The sequence below is a fragment of the Marmota flaviventris genome, chromosome 18, assembly GCF_047511675.1.
Source record: "Marmota flaviventris isolate mMarFla1 chromosome 18, mMarFla1.hap1, whole genome shotgun sequence".
In the NCBI taxonomy this organism is placed as follows: Eukaryota; Metazoa; Chordata; class Mammalia; order Rodentia; family Sciuridae; genus Marmota; species Marmota flaviventris.
In genome coordinates, this window is record NC_092515.1 from 62824703 (window position 1) to 62843020 (window position 18318).

Consider the following 18318-nt stretch of genomic DNA (forward strand, 5'->3'; position numbering starts at 1 on the left):
AGGTGGGACCATGAGGTCTGAGCAGAGGGGCTCCAGGGCCCTGCAAGGTCATCATGCATTTTGAACAGCAGACCTGCAAGGACAGAGGAGGTCTCAGCTGACCTGCCCAGCACTGACCTCTTTATCAGGCAGACAGGCTCAGAGCCTTCCCATGAGGCCACTGGGGTGTGCCAAGGTGATAAATCTCAGGAGGAAGGAACAGCACAGGGCAAGACCCAGGCATAGCACCGCTGCACCTTCTGGCCAGAGCTGCAGGCCGCTCCCCCTGGACCCATTGGCAGACCTCTGCCCAGCACCTCAGGCCCCACCCAGCCCACAGGGTGCCCGGTCCTTTCCATCTGACTTCCCTGGGAGAAGACCAGGTAGAGGGTGACCAAAGCCCTTGGGGGCTGAGTGCAGGGTCATCTGATCCGGTCTGGAGTCCTCCACATGCCACATGCCACATACCACAGTGGGGGCAAGCAGGCCCGTGCCTAGGGATGGAGCCACTGGCACAGAACGCAGCTCAGTCGCCTCTTTGCCTGTACGGCACATCCAGAGGAGCAGTGGTCTACCAGGGATCCAGGCATTCTGAAGGGGCATTTGCTGATGACTTAGGGTCAACGTAATGTGAAAGGGGCAAACAGTCCAGCAGGGGTTCTGTCCAGAGTTCTGCAGAGGCATGACCCTCACTTGGCTAGCTGGGGAGTGCGTTCTCACAAGCAAGGCAGCAAGCCCTGAGCTGAGGCCACACTGCCACCCTGACGACTCAGGCTGAGGCACGAGGATCCAGGCTTCGGGCCAGTCACAGCAACTCAGCGGGATCCCCCTCAAGATAAAACTAAAGGGCTGGGGTTGTGGCTCAGCGGTAGAGTGGTTGTCTCACACGTGTGAGGCCCTGGGTTTGATCCTCAGCACCACATAAAAATAAAAAGTAAAAAAGATACTGTGTCCATCTACAACTAGAAAAATATTAAAAAATATAAAAAAAAAAAACCCAAAGCTGAAGAGGCTGGGGGTGTGGCTCAGTGGCAGAGCACCACTGGGCTCATCCTGTGCTGCAGAGAAATAACTGGTGCCATGCTGGCTCCACAGAGACCCAACCCACATTAGGGTCTCACCGCAGCACCCAGAGGGACACACCTGCCTGCCCTCCAGGCACTTCTGATTTGGAGAGCGCTTCCTGCTCACCACCTTACTTTTCGGTCATCCCTCATCCTGATGATGTGGTGTGGGCTGAGACAGGAACAGGGCAGTGGGTGCAGAGGGCTTACCCCGTGTGCAGAGTGAGCCGGTCTCACCTCACTGCAGGAATCCCCCCTGCCTCGGGCCTCCTACTCAGTAATAGGGCCCTACTAGCATCTGGCAGGACTATAGTGTTCTAACTAGTGACCACACCCCAGTCAGCCTGCCTTCAGGCAGCCTGACCTCCAGATACCCTGTGCTTGTGCAGGTGACCACCACATGCGCTTGCACGCCCTTTGGCTGCAGGGCGAGATGGTAGAGAAGCTGGGCGGGGCCCCACATCGGGCGCCCCCTTGCAGCCAACCCCTGCTTTTGGAGGTTCGTCTCTAGCCAGCACAAGCCGCGGCCGCCTGGCTGCCCCAGCACACTGTCTCTGTGCTCTTTCAATAGAGCACTTCCTTTCTTGTTATCATCTGACTCACCTTCAAGTTCTTTCCTGTGACGTGGTCAAGAACCTGAAAAGATCTGCGTGGAGACCTCCTTAAACCCCTGCCTCTTCCGTAACGTGCAGGCCTTTCCAGAGCACCCACCAGGGGTGGGGAAGTCCTGGGAACAGGCTGCAGAGGTGGCTTGGGTGCAGGCGGGTTTCTTGGCTGTGCCCTGGCAGGGTGGCACCTGCCAGCTCTCTCCTTGAAGGACCTGCATCTGGCTGTCCCAAGCTCCTGCCAGGACAAGACGGAGGCCACAGGAGATGTGGCTGGAAGCAATGGGGCTTCTGGGGCAGGTCCCCTCTCCTCTGCAGGCACAGTGCAGGGTGGGAAGGCTCCCACAATGGAATGCAGATGAAGGGATTTACCAGAAAGATGACCGCCACCCTGAGAGGGCATGGGGAACGAGGCTGGTGTTCACCCAGAGGGGAACGCCCCCTGCTGGCAAGGGGTGTGGTTCCACTCCCCACTGAGAGGTGGACGTGAGGGCCAGGCTCGCACTGCAAGATGACACAAACAGGAACTGGACGGGCATGCAGAGGGGCCTGTGTCTGCTCTAGCAGCAAGGTGCCTCCCGGCAGCATGCTGAAGGCTTCAGGTAGTGATGGGAACTGGGCTTCTCAGACCAAAGCAAAGCTCAAGCAGATTACAGGCATCAATTTATTTACTTACAACAGCATTTTAGGAAAAAGGCAAACACCCACCCTCCTCTGGTGAACCAGCCCCAGCACCCCTGCAGGCCAGTGCCACCCACACCTCTGCACCTCAGTGCACCTGCAGTGGGGCTCTGGGAGCTCCCTGAGGCTGTTCCCCAGGAGACATCAGCTCTTCTCTCAACACCCAGCATGCAGGTCAATTTCCAGAGTCCCAGTGGGACCACAACCAGACAGTGCCTTGACCAACCCCATTCGGAACAACCAATGCTACCCCTTCCCCCAGCACCACCCACTGTACGGATACCAGGGCTCCACGTCCAGAACAGAACCCAGGGCAGTGTGCTCTGGTCAGTTGCCACATCGCTGAACTTGAACATGGGTCTTTTGGGTGGGCAACACTGGTCCCCCACACCCATGCTGAGAAAACTAGGACCCGGCTTTCTACTTTGGCAAAAAAACCAAAACAAACAAACAAAAAAAACCCCCCAAACCCTAAGAACTTTGATGGCATTAAGTAAACTTTAGGAAACAGAAAAAACAAGACAGCAGCTGGTGCCCAGCCCTCGAGGCCTCCCCGCACGTCTCACGTGGCTCCCGCAGCAGCCCTCTAAGAGCCTGCAGTGGCCCTGGAGACAGCTGTCCCAGCTCCCTTCCACAGCCACTCTGGCATCCAAGCTGAGGAGGCAGGTGGGGCAGTGGCCAGGGGAGTGCCCGCTAATTTACAGTGAAAGACAAAACTGTGGCACCCACTGAGGAGTGGGAGGCACTGGCAAAGGCCCTAGGAAAGAGGTCATGTGGCTGGAGGAGCCTGGAGCTCTGGTGGGCGCTGTGGGAGACAGGGCTCAGGCCCAGTGGCCCAAGGCACCTCCAGAGGCAGCTGCCCAGCAAGGATGAGAACCCCAGGTAGGCACACCTGGACCTGGACGACTGTTGTGTCCGGGGGACTGGGCACCTCCAAGAACCGAGGGAGGCGAGGGCAGAGGCCCCAGCAGGGCTCAGGCAGCTGGCAGTATGGTCAAGACCTCAGCCCTGAACCACAGAAGGTGGTCGTCATCTGTGAATGCCCAGCAGAGTGTCAGCGGTGCTGGACTCAGGTCCACAGGCACCTTCTTGTGGCCGGCTGTCTGTCAAAGGGGAGGCCTCCAGGAGCTGCCTGGCACAGGGGTGGCCCCAATCCCCACTGGCTGACAGTAGGCAGCAGGGGTGCAGCCCCTGGAGCGTGAGGGCCCCACAGCACTGGGCTCAAGTCCACACACATCCTTTGGCCAGTCCCATCAACTGTGCACAGTGAAGGACCGAGGCAGCATGCCAGGCTCCAGGGTCCGCCCGAGTCACAAAGCTACCCACACCAGTGTGCACAAACTCAACACCAGGATGCAGACCCACTGTCCAATCTAAGAGGAACAGGATCAGCTCTGAGTCCACCCTGGCCCGGCAGGCAGCAGGAGCTGAGAGGCCATGGCTGCCGGCTGCAGTTGTGCAGGATCAGAAGGTGAGAGACAGTGGGGAGGAAGGACAGGAGCCTCCAGCACATCACAGAGCAGGGGAGCCAGTGCACGTCGGGGCGCAGTTAATTCCTCAAGGCAGCCAACCTGGGAAGCCAACGGAGGGTCACGTGAGACAAGAAAGGCAAGGGCCAGCGGAGCACTGTGTCCACATGCCAGATGCCCCGCCCCGAGCTCATGCCCTGTCCTGTCTCAGCTTCCTAAGGTCACCCTGAGACAACAGGAGTAGAACATCAGAAAACAGCCGAGTCCTGGGGACGGGACCCAAGGGTGCTCTACCGCTGAACTACATCTCCAGCCCTCTTGACTTTGAGAGACAGGGTCTCAAAGAGGCTGGTCTCAGATTTGTGATTCTCCTGTCTGAGCCTCCCAAGTAGCTTTGATCACAGGTGTGTACAACTGCATTCAGCCAAGATTCCGCTTCTGAAGTGAGCTGTGTACACACAGACCTGTGATGCCACATCGGACACCAACTGCCTTCTATGCAGGGCTGGCCACAGGCAGATGAAGAGGAGACACGTGTGAGAGCCCAGACAGGAGCGTTCCTTGAGCTGAAGATCCACCACCCGCACTAACGCTCTGACTGCAGGGAGGAGGACACAGCCTTCTGTGCCCAGCCTCAGCCCAAACTGCCTTTAGTGTCTCCAACCTGTGTCTGCCTTCACAGCACAGAGCACAGGCGGACGGCTGCGCCAGGGCACCACCCTACCTCCGGGACAGCTGGTCCTCCTGGCTGCGAACAGAGCTCTCCCCCACCGCGGAGGCACCCTCGGGCAGCTGGCTGAGCTGGTCCAGCACCTCTAGGCCGTTCTCCTCAGCAATCTGCACAATGAGGCTGTCCACCTGCTCCTGAGGCGTGGTGAGTGTGGTGGCCGAGCTCATGGAGTCCTCCATCACCTGGGGGCGGAGCACATCCTGGTCAGTCGGGGAAAGGGCTACAGCAGCCTTCCACAGCCCCACAGGGCCCCACCTCATTTTCCATTCTCCACCCACACGCGCCTTCTCATGCCAAGGTTTTCAGGACGCTCTCTCTGCTCCCTCACCCCTTCCTGCCACTCCTTCATTGTGTTCCCCTACTGTGCACACGAGTGCTGAGGCACTCTCTGCAACTCTGTGTGCTCGTCGCTCTCCCACCTGGCCCTCCCTACATGCCCTCTCGGGGTCCTGGCAGGGACCACCTCACAGGACTCTCACCAGACACAGTGGCCTGTAATCCCAGTGACTCGGGAAGCTGAGACAGGAGGATCATGAGTTCAAAGCCAGCCTCAGCCATAGTGAGGCGCTAAGCAACTCACTTTTATTTAGAGACCTTGTCTCTAAACAGAATGCAGAATAGGGCTGCGATGTGGCTCAGGAGTCGAGTGCCCCCCCGAGTTCAATCCCCAGAACCAAAAAAAAAAAAAAAAAAGACTCTCAGCGACACGGGACTGAGCACCCTCCAGCCCTCCCACGGCACTACATACCGATGTGTGCACATCCAGATTCTGCACCTGCTGCTCAAACCTGTCCATCACGGCAGAGACCTTCTGCAGGTCCATGGTGCTCAGGGCCTTATCCAGTGCTTTGGTTACCTGTGCCATGTTCTTCGTCACCTGGGATAAGAGAGGGTTGGGGAAGGGAATAGGACTAAGGTGAGCAAGGGTTTTCCACCAAGAACATGTCCTCTGAGCTCCGATGGGAGCCCAGGTCCTTAGCAAATGCTGTTAACTGAACGCACAAGCACATGGCCACTTACGGGACAAGGAGGACATGGTGGAGCTGCAAGCCTACACCTCTTCCAGAGGGGCTAGTGAGAGTCCCAAGATCAGCTGGGATGAGTCTGGCCACAAGGCTCTGCGTCTCGTGCTGTCGGAGGACCCCAGCCCACTTTCCTGTGTCCAGCCAGCACTCCCCATGCCTCAGCCCTTCTGACCCAGCTTCCCTACACTCTGGGCTGCCCCACACCAGCCACCAGATCCTGTTCCTGCTTCAGTCAGCACAAGCAGCGCCAGGACCCTAGCACTCACCCCTTTCATGGTCACTGCCATCTGCACCTTGGAGGTCACTGCATCCACACGGGATGCCATGCGGAGCCAGTTCACACCTTCATTCTTCTTGCGGATGGCATTCTCAGCATAGACTCGGGCACACTCCACATTTTTCTGCTGAAGGGCCTGATTCAAGGGGAAAAGTTTATAGGGGAAACTGGTAGTTTGTCTGCACACTGGCTAGGAGGAGCCTGGTGATACCCTCTCCAGGGGGTCGTTTGCTAACATGGAGCGGGGAGGCCCTTCAGTGCCAGGTACACTCATCAACAGTGTTTGTGAGGGCCGGGGTGTGCCTCAGTGGTGGAGCCCTTGCCTTGAATGCAAAGGCCCTGGGTCCCATCCTTAGTGCATTCCCCCGCCCCACCCCGCATCTGTGAGCTTTGCAGAACTGTGATGTCTTAAGCCTCAAGCCCACTTTGGAGCATGGGTTGAGCCCAAGGGTAGATGATGCAGTAGGCCCTCCAGAGTGGTTGGCCTGCTGCAGCCCACCCCAGCCACTGCTGCACAGAAGCAGAGGAGAGAGGCAGAGGCACTGAGTCCAAAGTAGATGCCACTGCTGCAGGAATGGCACAGGTCACTGTCACACAGACTGTGGCCAGCTGCCCGGGAAGCCAAAATCAACATCCCTGAGGCCACTGCACCAAGGAGGCAAGGTTTTCTCGTTGTTTTGGTGCTGGGAATTGAGCCCAAGGGTGCTCTACTGCTGAGCTCCATTCCTGCCTTTTATTTTCATTGTGAGATGTGATCTCACTAAGTTGACCAGGCTGGCCTCGAATCTGCAATCCTCTTACCTCAGCTTGCCATAGAGCTGGGATTATGGGTGTGCACCAGTGCGCCTGGCTTTTTTTGAATTTTTTTTTTTTTTTTTTTAAACAGTGCTGGGGATTGAACCAATGGCTTCCTGCATGCTAGGCAAGTGCTCTACCACTGAGCTATATCCCCAGACAAGGAAGTAATGTAAGTAAAGTTTCAATGGAAGTTCCACCAAAAGCAAGGGTCCCCAACATTCCTTTTGCCCTGCCTTCTCAGGGTTCTCCCAGGAGAGGCCCCCAGAGAGTCTCCAGCCCTACCACACCCCATGGAGGCCCACTGTACCCTTGCCCAAACCCTGATGCCCTGGACACCAGCTCTGCAGAAAAGAATGATGAGATCATAGCAGGGACAGGTAGAGCCCACTTCCTGTATTATTTAGTGCAAAGCAACTTCAGAATATCAGAGGAATAACAGGATGGACATTTAAAGAGAACCAGCAGAGGCTATGCACTCATCTTCCCATGTGCACACCCCACGGATCAGGAAGGTGGAGTCAGGAACTGCCCCTTCTCCCAAGACTGCTGGTCTCAGATGGGAAGTGAATATGGCAGGGATCAGAAGCCACAGTGCGGTTCTAGAAGACAGCATCAGAACGGAACAGAAAAGCACGGAGAAGGCAGAATCAGAAGCTGGACACGTCGCACACCTTCTTCACTTTGGCCTGCTCCGCCTTGGAGTCCTTCTCCGCCTTCTTGGCTAGCTTCTCCAGCTGCTTCGCTGTGAACTGAGGAAAACCAAGACATTCTGAGCTGAACGCCTGAGGTCCACCCTCCAAGTCCCGCTCCCCAGTCCCTCCACCTCTGCCACCCTGGACTGGCCACAAGCTGAGAAGGCAGAAAGCCCACCATCATGGGGTTGAGACTGCAATAGCTTGAGGAAGGAGATGCCTCTGACAGGTTTTCTAAAACATTTGTCTTCTCCCCAAACATCCTAATCCAAGCCCTTCCCCAGAATGGAAGGCTGACCCCAAATCCTGTTTATGTAAGGCTTCCAACTTGTTCCAGGACACCCCCAAATAGTAACACATAATTCTAGATAAAAATACTAAAGATGCCAGGTGCAGTGGCGCCTGCCTGTAATCCCCATGGCTCAGGAGGCTGAGGCAGGAGGTTCTGAAGTTCAAGGATAGCCTCAGCAATGTAGTAAGGCCCTAAGCCACTTAGCGTGACCCTGTCTCAATACAAAAAATAAAAAGGGCTGGGGATGTAGCTCAATGGCAAAGTACCCCTGGTACCAACCCAACTAACCCTGATACCAACCCTGGTACCAACCCAACCAACCAATAAAACCCTCAAAACCCATGGGCTGGGGATGTAGCTCAGTTGGTAAGTGCTTGCCTCGCATGCACAAAGCCCTGGGTTCAATCACCAGCACCACAGAACAACAACAACAAAACCTCTCAAAACCTGAAAATATAATAATTTCCACAGAATACTTGTGCAGACAGATCCCAGAAACCTGATTGTCCTGCTACCACCACTACCAGGATGCGTGACCCCAGGACCTCTGCAGCTGCCTGGTGCCAAAACCAGTCCTAGCCACTGCCACCACTGCTAGGGGCCTGGCTTACTGGTCTTCCATGCAACTGATCCCCTGAGGGCCTGTGCCCACAGCAGCAGTACTTCACAAAGACTTGGTGTGAGGTGAGGCCACTTGAGAGCTACATGTGGTAGTCTGTGGACTCCATTCCTGCCCAACCTGAGTCCAGTGAGAAACAAGATACCGTTAACCTTGATGATGAAGTGTGGGTCCTTTAAAAGAAAAGTGAGGAACGAGCCTGGGGTTATCAGAAAGCTGAAAACACCACCCCAACACGAGGGGCACCATCCTCAGTTCTCTGATAGTGACTTTCAAGCATTTCAGGCCACAGCTTAATTGCTTAGCAGGGCCATCAAGGCATAACCACAACACCAAGCTTGTTTCTTGAGAGATAATACACTCAGTCTTTCATGGATGAGCTAGAGTGATCTACTGCCAGAAAAGAGGAATCAATTAATATTGCACAGAGCCAGCTCAACAACTTGTCTCTGGTCAGCAGTCTGAGCAGTTGTCCCAACTCTGTTACTAGGATTCTGAGTGTGACTTGTACCATCTGTCCCCGTTTGCTCATCGCCAGGACAGGGCTGGGGCAAATGGTCATTTAATACATACCTTCAACTGGAACAGGGTATCTGCAAAGAAAGAGAACATGGTTTGAGGATTGCATGTTCATGAAACATGACAAGCAGCAAGTCCAACAAACAGATGGGCTCACTGAGACCCCTGCAGACACTAGGAGCTTGCACAGAACTGAGACCTGACAGCACTGGCTAGGGCCTGAGCACGAGTCAGAAGATACACTGGTGGCCAGCTCCAGGCCCTTCCTGGCTGCAAGGCTGTAATCAACACAGACACTCCCTTAGCCAGTGTCCTTTTTGAGAATGTGGGGTGGGTATGAGGACAGATCATGTAACGCAGGCAGCTCCTGGCCGTGGTGAAAACTTGAGATGGTGGTTTACAATTAATGCAACCTCACAAAAGACCCTTGGGATTCTTTCCCAACCTAATAATGTTCAGTACCTAACAGTCCATTTTGTATGTACTCAATCGTCCCAAAGGTAAATGGATCAAAATAGCCAAGTGATAACTGACTCCATGGCAGCTGCCATTTCTAAGCCATGGCTTCAGGTTACCTTGTTACCAGGTTACCTTGCCCGCCCACCCTGCAGACGGAGTGTCTTGAACAAATCCACTGTTGTCCTAATTCACTGCCTGTTCACTACAACTCAAGGGCCAGGCAGATTCTGATTGATATAAATTTATTAAATTTCTAAATCCGGAGAGTTCAACCCCAGCACAGAAAGAGGGTTCTAGAGGGTTTACCTTAACTCAGAAGGAGAAACCCGAGTACTGGTTCCAAAAGGGTTTGCCCCACCAGCCCAGAATGTGTGTCCCAAAGGATCCATCCTCTCCTGGCCCAGCATGAAAGTCCTGAGTGCTGGCTTCTGAAGGGTTCATCACCCCCCAGCCTTGAATGAGGATCCCAAGAACTGGCTCCTGAAAGGTCACCCCCCTCGGCCCTGAATAAGCGTACATTCCACAGATGCAATCAAGGATCCCCTTTGAGTTCTGGGCACCTAGCAATCTATCTTTTCTCAGTACAGGGTCTGGTCAAATGTGTGTGTGTGTGTGTGTGTGTGTGTGTGTGTATATTTTAGTACTGGGATTGAACCCAGGGGTGCTTAACCATTCGGCCACATCTCCAGTCCCATTTTAAATTTTATTGAGACGGGGTCTCGCTGAGTTGCTAAATGTCTCACTAATCTGTTGATCTGGCTTTGAATTCTTGACCCTCCTGCCTCAGCCTCCTGAGTAGCTGGGATTACAGGCATGTGCCACTGGGCCTGGCCAGGGCCTGGACAAGGCCAAAGCTGGCTTTGACTGTGGAAAACAAAGCTACCCTGATACATGGGCAAGCAAATCAGTGCCATGATGCCCAGTCCATCCCACTTGGCAAAATCCCCTCCCTTCCAGCCTCAGGGTCCTTATCCAGACTGCATGAACCATGTAGAACAAACAGCTGGAGAAACTGGCTTAAGAAGGTTTCCTCCCCTTCAACAGATGAATGGATAAAGAAAATGTGGTATATATACACAATGGAATATTACTCAGCCTTAAAGAAAAATGAAAGTATGGCATTTTCAGATAAATGGATGGAACTGGAGAATGTAATACTAAGTAAAATAAATCAATCACCCCAAAAACAAAAGCCAAATGTTTTCTCTGATAAGCAGATGCTGATCAATAATGGGGCAAGGGGATAGGGAAGAATGAAGGAATTTTGATTTCTGTAGAGAAGAGTGAGGGGAGGGGTGGTACTGTGGGGATGGGAAGGATGGTAGAATGAGACAGACTTTATTACTCTAAATAAATGTATGTTTACACTACTGAAGTGACTCTGCACCATGTACAGAGGAATGAGAAGTTGTTCTCCATTTGTGTACAATGTGTCAAAATGCATTCTACTGTAAAGTAAATTAATACATAATTTTTCAACAACAACAACAAAACTTGTTTCCTCAAAAGAACCAGGAGAGCTTTTTCTTCAGGAGGTGGGGGCAGTTAGGTTAGGTGTTACCTCTCATCACTCCACGGTGGTCTATAAAGAATTCCAACACATTTTCTTCATGACAATGACATAGTTATATACTTTCTACCCAAGCATTTTGAAAAAAAAAATGTTTTAAATCTATCACACTACCCCATAAATGTTTCTGCAAATGGAGGCAGCTTAATTTTGCCATTGATTCTTCTTGTTCTTTGGAATCCCTGGGCCCAGAGCACTCCAAAGTGAAGGCAGGCCAGGGAGTCAGACTGCCGGGTCGGTGGTTCCCTTCCAACCTGTTTCCCCACCTGCAGAATGGGGCGTATGGCTCCAGTTTCAAAATAGCTGCTGTTGAGGTCTGGGGCTTACCCCTGTGCCCGGCCCTTAGAGCTCTCTTCCTATTTCTCTGAGTGGTGTTCTGGGGTCATGGAGCGCCACTGCACCTTTCCTGGTACCCTCTGGCCAGGCATTCCAGGGCCCCAAGGGCAGAAGTGGACACGCTGTTCACTCGTTATGCCAAGTTTAGAGGAAAGGAGGCCTGGACTCCCCTGGGAAGGCGAGGTCAAGACTTGGGAGGGGGGTGGTGTCTCCTGGTCAGGATGTGACCAGGGGTCGGGCCCAGGAGACGGTCTCCTGGTCGGGATGCGGGGTCGGGGCCCGGGGGCAGTGTCGGTGGGGATGGGGGGTCGGGGCCCAGGAGACGGTCTCCTGGTCGGGCCGGGGGCGGCGTCGGTGGGGATGTGGGGTCGGGGCCCAGGAGACGGTCTCTTGGGTTGGGATGTGAGGTCGGGTCTCCCGGGCCCAGAGTGGGGTGGGCGCCCGGGGAACAAACCCCAGGTCGGGGATCCGGAGTCCGCCGCCGCCCCTTACCGTCCATGGCCAGTCCGACAGCGGGAGCCCTGGGCCGGGCGCAGGCGACTCAACCCCACCTCTCCGCTACGCCGGGCGGGGACTTCCGGGTCGCGGCGCTTCCGGTCGTCAGCCGCTCTCGCGAGAGGACGAGATCGCGCGAGGCGCGCGGTTGCCGTGGTGACCGGCGCCGCCGCGGCTCGCGGAAGGGCTTTGTGAGCCACTCTGGGCGCGCAGCCGCGGAGGCGCGGGGACCCCGGCCCGCGCCGGCGGGGCGGCGGGCTCACCTATGGGACTTTCGAAAAGCAAGCCCAAACCCAGGAAAGGTAAAGGGCGCCCGCCGCTGCTCGGGCCGCCCCGGAGCCCGCGCCCCGACCCGGGTGGCGGGCTGACGGTTGTGCGTGTGTTTCAGGTGAGGAGCAAAGGAAGGGCTCCTCCTATTCGAGTTCGAAATCTAAGGATGGGCTGTCGGAGAAGCACTCCCTGGAGACCGAGAAGCTCGCGGACAGCCACTTCCTGAGGAAGGGGTCGGCCAAGCACGAGAGGCCTTCTGCCTCGTCGGAAGGTACGTTCGCCACGGGACGGGGTCCAGTGTCCAGGCCCTGGCCGTGGGGGGGGGGGTTCGCTTCAGGGCCTCTGGGTGGGAAGTGATATCCAGCTCTTCATGGATAGGTAAGTTCCCTTAGAGTTTAGGTAGGTAACAGAGTCCAGAGGACTTGGGGAGAAGCCACCAGGTGTCATCTGGCACCACTGTGAGAGTGTGGAATGGAACCCGGGGCACTGCCCGGCGGGAGTGCAGCTGTGAGGAGCCAACCACTGAGACAAAGGAGCAAAGCAGTTAGCAAATGTGTCCCCTTTTAGCAGCTTAATGTGGAGTGGAGGGACTGAGGCCACAACTGCGGGAAGAAGCCTGAATACAGTCTTCCCTCCACTTGGTCTTGCCGACTGTGGAGTGGGACTGTTAAATATTTAAAACAAGGGAAGTGTGATGGGGCTTTGCCTTGGAAAAGTCTGTCTGTCTGGCTCCAGCACGGAGGCTAGTTGAGGGAAGCACAGAGCCAAGGGAGATCTGTCCTGGGTCCATTGATGTAATCTGCTGGGAACCAGTGAGGCTGTGGCACCAGGGATTCCAGAAGGACCCAGGAGTTGGAAACAACAGAACCTTCTATCTGATGAGATGGGGTTCATGGGTCAGATGAGAAATGGCACACTGGCTGGGCAGGATGTAGGTCATCAAGGGGCCACAAGCAGGAGGCAGGGTGAAGTTCAGGCACTGGGCTTGGGATACAGGCTGGACGTGAAATTCAGGAACTCCTCACTTGAAGGTAGGAGGCTGAGAAGGGCCAGAGTCCTAGGGTTGCCCTTGTCTCTCAGGGTGCCTTTAGCCACAATTACAAAAAAGCCACCAAATTCAACTGAGGTCATAGTCTCACAAATGATGGAAGAGTCAGATATCACCCTTCTACTGAGCATTCGGAATGGTCTGCTCATCAGCTCACCACTGACTAAGTCCTGACAAGGACTTGGCATGTTATACTCTGCTGCCCTCATATCAAGGATGTCTTTTGCCATAGTCCTCAGATAGCCAGAAGGCCCCTGGTTTTCCTCACTGTCTATTAGCAAGGAGACCTTTCCCTTCAGCTGCTCTGCCTGTCTAGGATGGTCTCGCTTTGCAAATTCACCAGAGACTGGAGGACCCATGAGGCACTGGAGTGGGCAAGACCCCTGCCAGCAAGGAACTGCCTGTTGGAAAGGCACCAGGCAGCAGCTGTCTCACAGCACCTTTTCGGAGGCAGGGACATGAAGAGAAAACAGCAGGTCAAGGAACAAGAGTGAAGATGAATTTCAAGACAGGGGAGAGTGTGGTTCCTCCACACGGTAGAACGTGCTCGACAGTAACAAGGGAGCACCACTGATGTGCTGCACTGTGGAACAACCCCAGAACATGATGCCACATGAAGGAAGCCAAGTGCACAGGGCACTACAGGATGATGCTCTATATCCGAATGTCCAAAAGCAGATACATAGAGAGGCGCTCAGTGACCTTCTGGTGCCAAGTGCAGGAGTGGGAATTGGTCACACTCAGCACAAGAGGACTTCTTGGGATGGTGGACACATTCTTACAACTGAATTGGGCCAGTGCACCAATGGGCTACTGTCTCTCCCTCTGGAGATGGCTTGTATTTTCCCTGGGTTGTGTTTTCCTTGCTTAGTCCAAAGGCAGCTCTCGCGCGCCATGCGTGCTCTCTCTCTCTCTCTCTCTAATATTTTTAGTTGTTTATGGAACTTTATTTACTTATGGTGCTGAGAATTGAACCCAGTACCTCACACATACTAGGCAAGTACTTTACTACTGAGCCACAGCCCCAGTTCCCGGCAGCTCTCTTTTGAGATTGCCATTCCCCACCCTGTTCTCCCTTGAATGTGTATCCACTTTCCTAAATAGACCTCTGTCTATGCCTTTTAAAAAAAAAATGGGGGCTGGGGATATAGCTCAGTTGAGAGTGCTTGCCTAGCATGTACAAAGCCCTGAGTTCAATCCCCAGCACCACCAAAAAGAAAAAAGAATTAGGCTGGGCATGGTGGTGCATGCCTGTAATCTCAGCTACTCAGAAGGCTGAGTCAGGAAGATGGCAAGGTCTACACTAGCCTCAGCAACTGGACAAGACCTGTCTCAAATTACAAAGGGCTGGGGGTGTAGCTCAGTGGTAGAGCACCCCTGGGTTCAATCTCCAGTACCAAAAGAAAAAACTGAATTTGGCTGGGCATGGTGGTGTACATGTGAGTTCCCAGCTACTCAGGAGGATTGCTTGAGCCTAGGAGTTTAAGGCCAACCTGGGCAACTTAATGAGATACTGTCTTAAAATAAAACAAAAGGGTCTAGGGATATAGGTCACTAGTAGAGCATCCAAGTTCAATCCCCAGTACTATACACACACACACAAAAGGAAAAAAAAAAACAAAAAGGACTGATGATGTGGCTCAGTTGTAGAGCACCCCTAGGTTAAATCCTAGCATGTATGAGGCCATGGGCTCCATCCTGGCACCAAAAAAAAAAACCAAAAAACCCCAGTCTCAAAAGGTCACATGCTGTATGATTGATTCCATTTGTGTAATAATTATAGAGATGGTGAACAGACTAGTGGTGGGGATGTCTGGTGGGAAACAGTCCTGTGTCCTGATGAAGGTGGGGTCACGTGACTACATGGCATGTATCTGTACACCTTGGATCAATGCCAGTGTTTATATTAACTCAGATATAAAAGGTGTTATCATTGGGGGAAACTGGGTGAAGAGTATACAGTAACTTTCTGTTCTACTTTTGCAACTTTCTATGAATGTATAAATATTTTAAAAATAAAAACTTTAAAAATATGTCAAAAGTTGTTATTAAAAATGTAGTTCCAGAATTCTTTGCCTTTTTCTCCAAACCAGACTAAATAAATGGCAAGTATGGATGACTTCAGGGTCTTTTTTTTAATATGTCTTTCAGTTTTGGCCACTATTATGATAAGAACATGTGAGACTGCAGCAGTAAATTCCAAATATTTGTTGTAATTTGAAAAGAAAGAGATGCTAAACATCTCTAAATCCTGATTCATCTTGTGACATAGACTTACTGGACAGAAGCAAAGGTCCAGTGTTGCAGTCAACCTTTTGATGTGGTAAAGAAACATAGAGACAAGATATCAAGGGGTTGATTTCATATCTGGAAAAAAAATATGTAGTTCCAGTACAAAGAGAGCAAGCAGATCAATGAAATGGAAAACATGAAAAGCTGTGTGTGTGTGTGTGTGTGTGTATGTAATGAGAGTACAATAAAACTGGCACCAAAAATAGGTGGGAATTACATTAGCCAAATATATCATTATATTGTGTCCAAGTACGAATACATAAAAATGTAACTATTATGTATGGTTATAACACACCAATAAAAGTATGCAAAAAGAACTAAATAACTTTAATGCTTGGTATCAAGGGAAAAAAGCGGAAAATGGAAGAACTGTATAATGAATGATGCTAGGAAAACTGCCTAACACTGTAAGGAAAACACAAGTTGGATTGTAGCCTTTTGCCATATGCAGATAGTTTCCAGATGGTCAAGAGTGATTAGAATAAAATGATGTAAATATTAATCTGATTTTTCTAAACCTCAAAGAAGGATGTCACAAAGAAATATTCAAGGTGCTAGGTGCAGTGGCTTTGCCTTGTAATCCCAGCGACTGGGAAGACTGAGGCAGAATGAGCACAAGTTTGATTCCTGCTTGGGCAACTTAGTGAGACCATCAGCAATTTAGTGAGATTTCATATCAAAACAATAAATAAATAAATAAATGGGTTGGGGATGTAGCTCAGTGGTAAAGAACCCCTGGGTTCAACCCCTGATACCAAAAGAAAAGAAGAAAAAGAAATATTGAAGGTCTGCCAGGGATGGTTGAGCAGGCCTGTAATCCCAGCTCCTTGGGAAGCTCACCAGAAGGATTGTGAGTTCAAGCCAGCCTTGGCGACTTAACAAGGCCAGGTCTCCAAAACAGGCTAGGATGTGCGTGCCAGAGAATGATACACCTGTACATCTGCAGAATGGCTTTCTTTAGCAGACCAGTGCGAGAGGCCTGCCTGGCATGCATGAGGTCCTGGGTTCGATTTCCAGTGCTACAAAATAAATAATAAAAGCCATGTTGATATCACTAACCACTCATTCTCCCCTGTAACTGGGCTCATGCAGCATTAAGGGAATTGAGGGAGCAAAGCAAGCCCCAAAAGGGCATGATCAGCATTTGACTGTGTTGTCTGTGCACCTCACTGGGCTTCCACAGGCCCCAGCCTGGGAGCCTGGAGCCAGTGGTGGAGGGAGGAGGCTGGGAGCTCCTTGGCTTTCATACCTTGTAACAAGACAAACTCGGTCACCTTTAGGAGTATGCAAACGGCAGTGCCTGAAACAGCCTTTTCTAGCAATTCTGATGGGTAGAGATCTGTACAGAAGTTTTTCCAGAGTTATAACCCTCTGGATGCTGGGCATCTGGGGCAGAACTGCCTTTATATCCTCTCCTTCCTGTGCTGTTGCCCTGAAGCCACCCTACAGCTGTTTCCCTAGGGCACAGGAAATCTAGAAAGTCTCCTGTTTCTCCCTTGAAGGAAAGGACCCTTGTGGCTGCATTGTGAATCCATGTGAGCTTTGGAACTTCCGTGCACAGTCTCTCCTGCTAACCCCAAGCCCGATTCCTTTATTCTGGCCCCAGACAGGCCTTGTCTGCATTGTGGAAGTTCCCCACACAGCCACTAAATGCCTGGATGTTTTCTTCCCTCTAGAGAAACCTGATGTAAAGCAAAAGTCGAACAAGAAGAAATTTGTCATTCCGCAGATCATCATCACTCGGGCCTCAAATGAGACTCTAATCAGCTACTGTTCCACTGGAAATGAAGAGCAGAGAACCATTCGGGAACAGGCTGATTGGGGTCCCTACCACCGACACAGGAACCCCAGTACAGTAGCTGCTTATGATCTGCATACTAAAGAATAAACAAGCGCCCCTGAATTGTCATGACTCAGTGTGCTGAGTTTCAGCCACACAGGCAAAGGGCCATCCTGCCCCTTTGGAGCCAAGGTGCCCTCAGTCCACTAGGTTCTGCCTCAGTGACCACCTTGGTCTTACCTTCCCTAGGGCCGCTGGCAGCTTATGGAGTGACAGTGACAGGTTCAGAGAGTGAAATTTGTGGTGTTAAATGAATAAACTAGCATTTCCTTGTTGGAAGTGGCTGGCTGTGATGAATGATGGACAGCAGGCGGCACCTCGGGCTCTGACTTAGGTGGGCAGTTAGGATCCTTTCCATTCACTTCTGAGGAGTAAGTACTTAGAAGTTACAGTGAGTGGCCTGTCCCCCAAATTGGAGAAAAGGCCAGAGGCTGAGTATAAACTTTTAAGTGGTAATGTTGTAGAACAGAGAGATTCAGAGCCGCCTTGGGCTGCCAGCCTCTGAGCTGTCCAAGGCCAGAATAGTGCAGGAAGTGCCCTGGGGTGGGTGGGCAGGGCACATGGACCTTGGAAGTGACCTTGTTAATGCTGTCCTGTCTTCCTGGCCCTCTGGTAATTAAGGGCCACTTTGGGATGCAGTTATGATGTCACTGAGAACTCAACTGAGTCCACCCTCAGCACAGTCTTCAGGTCAGGTTGTGGCCTGACTGAGTGCCCTGGCCTGTCTGATCTTATGTATGTAGTAACAATGTGTTAGTTTTGTTAGTTTGTAGATTGGCTGGCCTCAGAGGGCAAACCAGAAATAGGGGACAGTGGCATGGCCACAGTCTTCTCAGGTATTGAGGTGCCTGTCACACATATCGACATATCGTTCTTTTTTTTTTTTTTCTATTTTGAATTAGGGTCTCACTAATTTACTGAGGCTGGTCTCAAACTTTAAATTCTCTTGCCTCAGCCTCCTGAGTTGCTGGAATTCTGTAATTCCAGCATGAGCCACCAAGCCTGGCTCCAACAGCTTCAAATGTATACATACATATGTACATGTAAGTCCATCTAGTATAAACACCAGTCCTATCTAGTACATACATACATACTACATACAAACCCAGAACCCTCTAGGACTGGGCAGACGCCCTGGGCTTGCCCGCATTCACTGCGGAGCCCTGCTCTTGCGAAGTGGAGGGTGCACCCGCAGGGGAGTGCTCAGCTGGATGCCATCTCAGGGGGCCCTCCCCACCTGCCGCCTTCTGCCGGTGGA

The 18318-nt window shown here is 52.3% G+C and overlaps 2 protein-coding genes across 2 annotated transcripts; one reads left to right on the forward strand and one right to left on the reverse strand.

Moving 5' to 3' along the window:
• Positions 1-2298: 2298 nt before the first annotated feature.
• Positions 2299-11695, reverse strand: Chmp1a (charged multivesicular body protein 1A). The gene is made up of 7 exons (XM_027933090.3): positions 11608-11695; positions 8805-8824; positions 7300-7377; positions 5820-5966; positions 5277-5405; positions 4523-4710; positions 2299-3900 (listed from the first exon to the last, which is right to left on the reverse strand). The coding sequence occupies exons 1-7, from the start codon at positions 11612-11614 to the stop codon at positions 3879-3881; spliced, it is 591 nt and encodes a 196-aa protein (XP_027788891.1). The 5' UTR covers positions 11615-11695; the 3' UTR covers positions 2299-3878.
• Positions 11696-11785: 90 nt separating this feature from the next.
• On the forward strand, positions 11786-17253 carry Spata33 (spermatogenesis associated 33). The gene is made up of 3 exons (XM_027933231.2): positions 11786-11912; positions 11999-12151; positions 16897-17253. The coding sequence occupies exons 1-3, from the start codon at positions 11876-11878 to the stop codon at positions 17106-17108; spliced, it is 402 nt and encodes a 133-aa protein (XP_027789032.2). The 5' UTR covers positions 11786-11875; the 3' UTR covers positions 17109-17253.
• The last annotated feature ends 1065 nt before the right edge of the window (positions 17254-18318 follow it).

What these genes read in the sequence shown, in the direction of transcription:
- Chmp1a (XM_027933090.3), bottom strand. An exon ending in ATACCCTGTTCCAGTTGAAG is followed by an intron (nt 7,378 to 8,804) that starts GTATGTATTAAA and finishes GGTTTTCCTCAG; the next exon opens with TTCACAGCGAAGCAGCTGGA. An exon ending in GAGGACCAGCTGTCCCGGAG is followed by an intron (nt 3,901 to 4,522) that starts GTAGGGTGGTGC and finishes TTGGCTTCCCAG; the next exon opens with GTTGGCTGCCTTGAGGAATT.
- Spata33 (XM_027933231.2), top strand. Translation starts at nt 11,876, where the DNA reads ATGGGACTTTCGAAAAGCAAGCCCAAACCCAGGAAAG. An exon ending in CAAGCCCAAACCCAGGAAAG is followed by an intron (nt 11,913 to 11,998) that starts GTAAAGGGCGCC and finishes CGTGTGTTTCAG; the next exon opens with GTGAGGAGCAAAGGAAGGGC. An exon ending in GCCTTCTGCCTCGTCGGAAG is followed by an intron (nt 12,152 to 16,896) that starts GTACGTTCGCCA and finishes TCTTCCCTCTAG; the next exon opens with AGAAACCTGATGTAAAGCAA.